This window comes from Equus quagga, chromosome 15, assembly GCF_021613505.1.
Source record: "Equus quagga isolate Etosha38 chromosome 15, UCLA_HA_Equagga_1.0, whole genome shotgun sequence".
Taxonomy (NCBI): Eukaryota; Metazoa; Chordata; class Mammalia; order Perissodactyla; family Equidae; genus Equus; species Equus quagga.
The window spans coordinates 27,609,262-27,619,687 of record NC_060281.1 but is presented as its reverse complement, the minus strand read 5'-3'; the positions used below and the strand labels follow the sequence as shown (position 1 = coordinate 27,619,687).

The 10,426-nt window shown below is 41.9% G+C and overlaps 1 protein-coding gene across 1 annotated transcript; it reads left to right on the top strand.

The window, feature by feature from the left end:
• The first annotated feature begins 1,344 nt into the window (after positions 1 to 1,344).
• SRSF3 (serine and arginine rich splicing factor 3) lies at positions 1,345 to 8,620 on the top strand. Its single transcript, XM_046639974.1, has 6 exons — positions 1,345 to 1,465; positions 3,327 to 3,534; positions 4,830 to 4,964; positions 7,127 to 7,165; positions 7,363 to 7,449; positions 7,624 to 8,620. Exons 2-6 carry the CDS (start codon positions 3,329 to 3,331, stop codon positions 7,649 to 7,651), a joined length of 495 nt encoding a protein of 164 aa, XP_046495930.1. The 5' UTR covers positions 1,345 to 1,465; positions 3,327 to 3,328; the 3' UTR covers positions 7,652 to 8,620.
• The last annotated feature ends 1,806 nt before the right edge of the window (positions 8,621 to 10,426 follow it).

Here is a 10,426-nt window from a genome sequence, read left to right as displayed (position 1 = left end):
TTGCTAGAATCCTCCCTCCCCTGGGAAACGCCCCAGGAAGGCGAGCTCAGGATCCTGCTGAACAACAGTAGTTCTCAGAGCCTGTCTTCCCTTGCGGTATGAAATCCCCATTTTACAGGTGAGAAAACTAAGGCTCAGAGCACGATTAAATCTTTGCATTTCTTTCCCACTATAAACATTTTAGAGCCACAATAAGAGATAAGGCTTCCAAACAAAGTTATCTGGGAGAGAGAAAACATAAGTAAATAACTGGCATCTTTCAGCCAATGACTGAAAATACAGGTGATTATTGTTTTTCTTTTTCTGGAGAGATTTCAATAAATTTTAGCGGTAAGTCAGACTCCATTGAAAGAGGCTGGGGGAGTAAGTTTGAGGACATCAGACAAACTTTCCAGCTGAACTCACTGTTCCAGAGAGGGAGAGTTTGCTGATTTTTCTGACACAACCGCGGTATTTCTCTCCCAACAGTGAGTTATTCCCGCAGCTCTGTCTTCCTAGGGGAAGAGAACAGAGGAAGGTGTGCGTGGCCCACGGACTCCACCCCACCCCAGGTCAATAATACAGCAGCCTTTTAGGAGAAAGGCCAGAGGTGCCCTGCCTGACATTTGTTTGGGGGCCCAGAATTTAAATTCGATCTTTTTCAGGAGCTTCCTTTTACTGTTATTTACTAAAGGTGATAATTTCCAGATGGCCTGACCGGTCTCACTTGCTTTTGATTTTCTATCACACATTTTAAGAGTCCAGGATGATGACGCCACCGTCTCTGCCTAATCCCGCCGTTTGGGTGAGAGGCGGGAAAGCAGCCAGATGCGGACACTTCCCAGGATCGGGCTATTCCCTAAGTGTGGGACCTGGGCGGGAATAGTGTGATAGTAGCTCGGTCACAAACAGCTCAGTGACCTTGGGAGCTACAGTGAAGCATATTTGCAAACGCGATGGTCTGATTTCCAGCCTAACCGCTCACGAGGATGAAGTAATTGACGAATTCATCCACCACCTGAATCTTACTAGGAGCCATGGCTGTATCAGGGTTTGGGAGTGACGGTGGAGGTGTTATTAAACCCCAGCCTATTCGGAGATGAGGGAGAGGGGACTGAGAGTAACTTGGAGGTCGGCAAGGCGGGAACGACACCCGAGGGAGCGCCAGGCCCGAGGCCACCGGAGCGCGGAAGCGCACCTCTCCAAGGACCAAGAGGCACAGCCAGGGCGCGCTCTCGGCAACCGCGGTTCTCGTTGCGTTTGTAGCCGCTACGTCACGGCCTCTTCCGCCTCTCATTGGGCGAACTCGTCCAATCATGTGACCCCAGGGCGGCGTATAAATAGGGGCGAGGAGAAGGCGGTGGTCCGCCATTTCGTGGACGCCGGGGTAGCGTGAGCATCTGCGGGGTCCGGGCGGGAGGGGAGCGGGAAGAGCCGTCCGAGGGTGTGTGGATTTGAGCCTCCGCATTTCTATCCCAAGATCTCGGTAAGAGACCAGCGACTGAAGGAGTGAAGTGGGAAATGGAACGTGACCGTGCCGAGGTGGAGCCAGGCCCAATGGCGGCTCTGGATTGAGACAAAGAGACGCCGCCGCCATTTTGTGACGTTCAGCACGGGGCGGTGGCGGTGGCGGGGGCTCCCGGCCCCTCAGAGGATGTCCCCCGGTCTTGAAGCGGAGGTGTTTGGAATCCTTGGCTGGGGTGAAGCGGGCTGTGGGATTACTCGAGGGTTGAGCGGCGGCGGTGGGGGGAGCCGGCAGCCGAGTTGTACTCCGGGCTGCGGCCTTCCGATTTATGGCGCCTTTTTTTCCCCCCCCCTCGATCTTTGGGCCCCACGTTTTCATAGAAAGCTTCACGGGATTTTTTTTCTCAAGTCACTCATCCACACTGGTCCTTTCCGTCCATGTGAAGTGATTTCTGTATTCAGTCTTTATTTTCATGCTGTTCTAATTGGACTCCGTTTTTTGCAGCCTGAACCCACGTTTTTTTTTTTTTTTAAACCGGTCTTCCTTGAGCTGCGTTGTTCTTGCAGCCATTTCCCGCGTAGTTAGGCTTGAGACGGGTCCACGGCAAAGTTTTTGGGGAAGCAATTTCCATCCGTGGCTGGGGCTCAGAACTCGTGGGCACAGGGTGGGGCCGCGCGGATAGGATGTGTCTGGGCTGGTTTTTTTTAATAGGATAAGATCAGAGTGAGAAGTGCGTGGCGTTTGGAAAAGCCCTTGAGCTGAATTTTGGGGTAGGCTGCTCTGTCGGGCAGGTGAAGCTGGCCGGCAAGTTGACTAGATTGTATTGCCCAGGCGACCTTCACTATTGAAGGTTTATCAAACAGACGCCCCCGAGGTGCAGTGAATTCTTGGCATAACACACACCTAACCCCCCCCCCCCCCCCCCCCCCCCCCCCGGCCCCAGGTGAAATTAACGGAAGATCCTTTTAAAGTGTACACTTCAGTGGTATTTAGTACATTCACGATGTTGTGCAACCATCACATATCTCTAGTTCCGAAGCATTTCTATTCCCCCCTGAGGAGATCTGTACCTGTGAAGCACCCGCTCCCCGTTTCCCCTGACCCCTCCGCCCCAACCCCTGGTAACCCCTAATCTGTGCCTGGATTTACCTATTTTGAGTATTGTTCATGCACATGGAATCGTAATAGGTGCACTTTTGTGTCTGGCTTGTGTGACTTAGCATGTTTTTGCAATTCACCCACGGTTGTCAGTACCTTTGCGTTTATCAGTTGCATTTATCAGCACTTTTTTCCGGAATGATCCATCGTATGGATAATGTAGTGCTTAATTATCCACTGACGGCCTTTTGGGTCAACACCTCTTGGCTGTCGAGAGTAGTGCTGCTATGAGGTATATATTTTAAAATGAACAGCTTGTCTTGCTGCATGACGAATGAAGCTGGTTATGCTTTGCTTATGAAGGTGCATTAGCGTCACTTTCCTAGCGATTTAGCCTTAACTCCTGTTTTATTTTCAGCATTGTTTTCATTTCGTTTTTGAGTCTCCACGATTTGCTTCTCAGTAGGTTATCCTACTTTTCTAAGTGCTTTCTTTTTGAGATAATTGAGAGGACTGGTTAAGTCTCTAAATGCAGTGCCCAGATTGTAGTAAATGTTCCTCCAGTGTTTTTCCCCCCCTCGCTTCTCAAGGAGGCATTTTTTAGCAGTTTGTGCTGGCTTCCTGGTAGTTATCAGAAATGATTAGGAAGAAATGAGTGTTTCACGGCTAGTACTTTTACTTGATTAGTTTTTAGTATTTTGGAATTCCTTCCTGAGGATCTGATTTTTCATTGTGTATATTATTTGGGTAAATGATTAACATTTTGGGTATTTTTTTATTACAGAAATGCATCGTGATTCCTGTCCATTGGACTGTAAGGTTTATGTAGGTAATCTTGGAAACAATGGTAACAAGACTGAATTGGAACGAGCTTTTGGTTATTATGGACCACTCCGAAGCGTGTGGGTTGCTAGAAACCCTCCCGGCTTTGCTTTTGTTGAATTTGAAGATCCCCGAGATGCAGCTGATGCTGTCCGAGAGCTAGATGGGAGGTAATTTAATGATTAATTTATGCTAATGGTAAATATGTTGTTAGTGTTTTTAGTATTTAAACTCTCTAAGATACATCACTTTGAGATGGCTTCTTGGTGATCTGCAGCTGATGCTACTGGAGATTTACATAAACCTTTTCTGCAATCAAAAAAAGGACAACAGTTTTAGTGAAGATACGCAGGAAGTTTCTTTTTATTCAGTTGACTGTTCAAGAAAATAGTTAAGTTTAATAGTCAATTCTTGGTGGATGGATAGCTGCATCCAAAATATGGTTGAAACATTTTAATCTAAATCCCCCACAAAGCGTTCAGCTTTGGAATTGTTTCTAAAACAGTTGCGTAATAAAATAGTCTCTTTAAGTAAGAATGCCCATGAACTGATAATTGTAGCTGGGTGATGGTTACATGGGGTTTATTGTACCGTCATCTTTCTCTTACATGTTGTGAAATATTTCATCTGGGAAGTGTGGATCATACGGTTATTTCCCTTTGTGTTTACAGTGTCCTCTTAGCTAGCTGGTTAGTAACACCTGAGTCTTACAGTGAACATGTGTTGCCCGTCTCCCCCTCCTTGGCATTTGAAAACCGTTGGATTTCATGAAACCAAAAACTTAAAGGGTCTGAAGCTTGGCTGTAAAGCTGTATAAAAGGTCGTTTATCCAGGCAGATTGCAGAAACAAAGTTTTCCGGGGCCCTACCTTTTCCCGATCACTGTCCGAATATAGTGGCTTATCTAAACTTAATGGTTGTGGACTAGTGAAGAGGTGGGGGATAAATAACTGTCTTTTTCTACTGCCCTTTAGCTGCAATTTCTTGTGTGTCACCTCTTGTTGATTGAGGGGAGAGGGTGATGTCCAATGCCGGAATACTGCTTCCCTGTTGGCTGCTCTGTGTACTTGGAGAGGGATGGGGGGAGGAGGGAGACCAATGTAGTAACAGCAGTTAACAGGTGCTGGGACCTCTAATGAAGTCCCAACAGGATGTACAGATGAGCTAGAGCTACTACTTTGAGGATGAATGCTGGGGTTTTCACACTTAAATTGCAACTCTTAACATTGAGCCCAATGATCAGACTGACTCGAACAGAGCAGTAAAATGTAAGGAAGTTGGTTTTCTTTACTGGAAAAAATAAGGGAACTAAAACTTGGTTTGGTATTAAGGATTCTACAGACATTCAGATGTGTGCTTTGCGAAGAAGCTAACTAGGAATGGCTTTGTTTTTTTTGCTTTAATGCATGTCTCTTAGAAAGTCAGTTGGGCTGCTTTAAATTTAATAATGTTTTTTTCCCTCTTAGAACATTATGTGGCTGCCGAGTAAGAGTGGAACTGTCTAATGGTGAAAAGAGAAGTCGAAATCGTGGCCCACCTCCCTCTTGGGGTCGCCGCCCTCGAGATGATTATCGGAGAAGGAGTCCTCCACCTCGACGCAGGTACTTGAGAGATAGCGTGTTGAGAGGTATTGGTGTAATGGAGTAGCTAATAGGAGCAGGTATTTCTCTTAAAGTCTGTTGGTGGGTTTTAAAGTTAATTGTGAAGAATCGGAGGTTTTTATGAAACATTTGCTGGGTGTAGTTTGGGGTATGTGCGTTGTGCTGAGTGTTGGCTTTTGTCTTTAGGTCATTGTTCATGTTGGTAGTCAGTAACTTCTGTCTTGGATCTATCTTCTAGTTCATCTTCTAGTTGCATCTTTCCAAGTCTTCCCTTATACTTCAGTTTAGGCCTTTTTCCATTTCTTGACTCCATAATGACAAACATTACATTCAACTCTAGCTCTTCACAAAAATGTGTTTTTTTACTGTTAGCACGATTGTAATATTTATCAAACAGGCAGCTGTTTTAATGTTACTGCTGGTAAAGTAGAAATCATTCTGAAACTAACTTAAGTCACTGACCAATAAAGGGGGCTAAAAAAGTAATCCCAGTCATCTGTTCTTCAGACCCAAATAGGAGAGAATTCAGTTTTTTTATAATTGAAAATGGCATCGTTCTTGGACCAGGCAGTATTGTCTGGATGCTAACTCCACATCTCCTCAAACCTCCAAAATAGTTTCTATAGGACTGAATTTACCTCTTACAGGTGAGTGAAGTCCTTCTAGGAGATAAGAGTTCAAAATCTTGCCCCTTTTGCTATTTTGAAAAACAAAACACACTGTTGCCCATCATAATAAAGAGTATTTGTTAGCTAATAGATGGTTGTACTGATGGCTTGTTTTTCATTTTTTTTTTTGTGCTTTTTGGTCCATCTATTAATAAAAATGAACCCCGTTACAGAGTCACCATCATGTCTCTTCTCACCACCCTCTGAGTCTGCATTAGCCAGTCAACTAGCCCTTTCAGCGTCATGTGACCAGCGCGCCCCATTCAGCTTGGCTGGTGTCGTTTCACATGACCCAGGCATGGCCAGTCGTCAGGTTGCACCGCCCTTTGGTTCCCGAGCATGCTGTTTTCTCTCAGCCTTCTCTCCAACCTTAACCAAATCGGCAGCAGCCACCTCGACCGCCCACACATTCCTGGCCAATCAGCTCAGCTGTTTATTTACCAAATGTCTTCACAACAACTACAGCAGCAGCCTTCGGCTAACAAAAAAGCAGGAAAAATCCACAACACCCCCTTCGCCAACCAACTAAATCCAACGCAACATCTGGCAAAACCTTTTCAGCAAATTCTTCCTGGCCGTCAGTCCGGCAGCCTCACCTCACCATTTCTAGCTTGTTGAAACCCAAAACTAGTAAGTTTTTCCTGCTTATACAGTTTACTGCTGGTTAAAATAAGGAGTAAGCGGCTTAAAGTAATTCTTTTTTCTGGATCAAAGGCTGGCTGTGCATAATTGAATGGTAACGTACATAGATATTGCTTGAATAAAACTTTTAAGGGTGATAGGGAACTCATAATGTAACTAGACCTTCAAGTGAAACTTATTTGCATGTGTGAGATGCCAAACTAAAAATTTTAATAACTCTAACAGATTTAGCTTTCCTTTCTAGCAAAAATTTGTTGAATCCTATCACCTTTAAATGGTTTTACTAACAGTTTTCAAAAATTTAAAATTTTGGGGGTGAAGTGGGCCAAGCTAAGGTAATTTTGATAAGCCTAAACACACTCTTAAATGTGACGATCACAAATGCAGTTCTAATGTAGCACTTAATGGCATCAATATTTACACCTAGCGCGTTTTCACAAAATTACACTATCCACCTGGTACCTAAGTCTTGTCATGGACTTAATAGGTTTGCATGGGTTCCAAATACTGGTTTACGGTACTGTTTTTGGAACTACTTGTGGGACTACATTTTGGTGTGGTGTTTGGGTAGTGAAGTTAGTTTGACATGGAGTTTTGCATTGGACAGATCTGCTGTGAAGCATTCTTTGTTAAAGTGAATCCATGGTTGGAATACCTGCTTTTCACTTGAGCTTTTGGTTCCTTAATCCTTCTGTGCCTTTTTTTTTTCTTTTCTTTTTTTTTTTTTGGACGATGGGTGCCAGTTCTTCGGCACATTCACTGGGCCCAACAGTGAGATTGAAAAGTTGGGAAATGCCTCACGCCATAAATACTAATTGACAATTAGACTAATTTTCCTGTTTCTGCTTTTAGATCTCCAAGACGGAGAAGCTTCTCCCGCAGCCGGAGCAGGTAAATAACTACATTTTTGGTCCACGTTCTCAGAAATGGCAGTGTTTCTCCTATTCCTATTTTCCAAATGACTTGGTTAATGGTAATAGCCTGTGACTTTAGGAATGAATCAGCTTTTAGTTTTCAAAGACTTCTTAGAGATAATTTGTTTTGTATAATCCTGGTTTGCCCTATTTTTCTTTCCCTTCTGATTTTAGGTCCCTTTCGAGAGATAGGAGAAGAGAGAGATCACTGTCCCGGGAGAGAAATCATAAGCCGTCTCGATCCTTCTCTAGGTCTCGTAGGTAAGATCTTTAATGACTTGAGCCATTTAAGACCTTGCATACATAATATACGAAAAATATACATAGGTCTTCTTCTAAGCCATTTTGATGTAATTTTTATTACCATAAAAATCTTTGGATGTTTTGTCACTGAGTGTCACCAAGTTACATAACTTCTGTTTTTCTGTTTTTTAGCCGATCTAGGTCAAATGAAAGGAAATAGAAGACCAGTTTGCAAGAGGAGGGGTGTACAGGAAATAACTTCATTTGACAGGAGTATGTACAGAAAATTCAAGTTTTGTTTGAGACTTCATAAGCTTGGTGCATTTTTAAGATGTTTTAGCTGTTCACATTTTTTGTCTCTTGGAACAGTGACACATAAAGTTGTAATTCTCTATGGTTTGAAATGGATCGTATGAGGCATGTAATACCAGTTGTTACTTTACAATGTTCCCTTAAGCAAAATTGAATTTGCTTTGAACTTTATTTAGTCTTGCCTAGACTGATAATAAACCTCTAACTCCTGCCCAGCTAAAGTGTGATGTTTAATATGAGGGAGACAAAACTGGCAGAAATTGAACTAAGACTGACTTTTTCCATAGCTGGGATATGGTGTACAGCTGTAGTTGAAAAATCAGTCTTTAGAAGTTGCTGCGAACACAAGGCAGCAGGTAAAAATTAAAGCTGCACCATTAAACTAAATTGGAGGGGGTTTGGTATTGTTTTAATCCAACTAGTCTTCGCACTGGGCAGAGGTTGTCTAGTTGGTGTAGAATCTAAGGAGTTTCAAGAAAGTTAGTTTACCTTTGCTTTAGGTCATAAGGTCCTTACGTGATTGCTGTATATGAATATATAACTCTTTGTAACATTCTTTATTTGGAAATTTGAGACTATTCAAGATACCAGTGTCCTGCCAGTTTAAGGGTACATTGTAGAGCTGAACTTTTGAGTTAACTGTGCGAGATTTTTTTTCATGCTGTCATTTGTAATATGTTTTGTGAGAATCCTTGGGATTAAAGTTTTGGTTACAAATTGTTGTTTAACCTGAAAGCCTGTTTTTCCTTGCAAAACTAAAATCTATGAGCTTGGTACCAAGTCCAGGTATAACATTCCTATTGGAAGCCATACTTATATTTTCTTGTAAAGTGCTTTTGAATTAATAAAATATTAGTATAATTGTGTAATAGTCAAACCCACTACCATAGTTCTTGTCCCGTGGAAAGCAGTTGGTTACACAAATCTTACTTTATAGGAAACACAAGTGAGGCTTTTTAAGTGAAAGGAGTTTTTGGTTGTCACCTTAAGTGTTTGTTAGTAATTACCGTTTTTTAGGAGTAGAACCCAGTTCAAAGTCCATGGTAGTCAGTGACCAACATTTTAAAGTATAGCAGCCTGGCACATTATAACCCAAAGTTGCCCATAAAAAGGGGCTTTTAAATCATCAGCATGAGAACTTTCCACAAAGCTTTAAAAATTGCTTCCATTTTATATAATTTGAGGTGTTGCATGGGAATTCTAAATTGATCCATCATGATGTAAAATTCACTATATGGTTCAAATGTAACAGTGCAGAATTGAATATGGAGGCATGCATAACATTCCTCATAGAAATCCAGAGGAGTTGTAATTTCAAATTTCTGTGCAATTAGATTAAATCATAATGCAACAGTCTTGTGGCTTAGTTTCCTTAAATGTGCTATTTAAAGATAGTTTTGGATTATGCTTTACTGACTTTCTTTAATACTAAAGATAAGTCATTGCATTGAGAATTCAACCTGTAAGGATATTTTATAAGATGTAGGCCCTAAGAATATTTCCAGTGGTCCTTCTTAACCTTTCATGCGAATATCAATGAGGGAAGAGAGTCCTTGGTGTCACAAGGGAGAATTGGTGTCAGTTGAGGTTGAGTATGAGCCTTACTACGGAAGACACTTAAGACTGCCTGTTGGTGTACTGGGAGCTCTGTCTTGGGCCTTTTGTCTTGGCATTTCCCCATGGCCTAAAAGCAAGGCAAAATAACTTGAGTCATGAAAGTAATACAGCACATCAGTAGTTAAAACACTTTTCTTATAGCTGGACATTTATATGGGCATTTTTGACAGTATGCAACTTGCAGAATCTTAAATTGGAAGGATGTCTGTAAAAAGGATAATAGATAATGGGTATAGTGTGGTTAATACAGAACCTGAGAGAGAAAGTTGACCTTCGGGAGTTAGCCTGACTTAGGGTCCGAGTTTACCATCAGTTTTACCAGAGGCCCTATCGCAATTTTATGGCTTGTAAAAAATATGGAAGATAGGAATTATTAAAACCTTAGATTGCACATTTGGATTGTGGCTATTGAAAGTTCTAAAGTTACTGTAATTTCTAAAATTACAAGTCCCATTAGGCAGTTTTGTCATAACATACACTGAGTTGAATATGATACTGAAAGTCACAAAAATTTTTGACTTGCAGTGTAATGAGTACAGGTGCTCACTAGAGGTCACTGTTATTAATATTTGGTGATAATTTAAGGAAACGTATCTAAGGATTATAATTGGTTTTTATGCTTTCAAGAATATTTAATGATCTGTGGTTTTCAGTTCACAGTGGGTTACTTTTGACCTCCATGTCTTACTTAAGCAGAAAGGTGAAGACAAAGATAAATTAACTAGAGAAATTTTAATTTCATGAGGTGCAGATACCTTTTATCTACTGTTTATATCCTTTTTACAGTCCTTTGAGAGAGAATTTTATTAGAGATGGCGCCTCTACCCTTTTAATTGGATTCACCCAGGGACGGGAAGTTCTGCTTGCTTTTTATCGTAGAGTCATGGTTCATACTAGTACAGTGCTGCTTTATCAGGAAGGGTGTTGATCATAGAAATTTTTCAAAATATACACAACCTAATTCCAGGCCCATTGACTCAGTTTTCCAGGGTGATCTAGCCCTGTGTTAATTGGAAAAATTCTCCCAGGTGATAAACTTCCTTGGTTATACAAGAGCCACTGGTTT

Coding starts and splice junctions, on each gene's coding strand:
- SRSF3 (XM_046639974.1), top strand. CDS start 3,329: ATGCATCGTGATTCCTGTCCATTGGACTGTAAGGTTTATGTAGGTAAT. Junction 4,965..7,126: donor AGTCCTCCACCTCGACGCAG/GTACTTGAGAGA, acceptor TTCTGCTTTTAG/ATCTCCAAGACGGAGAAGCT. Junction 7,166..7,362: donor TTCTCCCGCAGCCGGAGCAG/GTAAATAACTAC, acceptor TTCTGATTTTAG/GTCCCTTTCGAGAGATAGGA.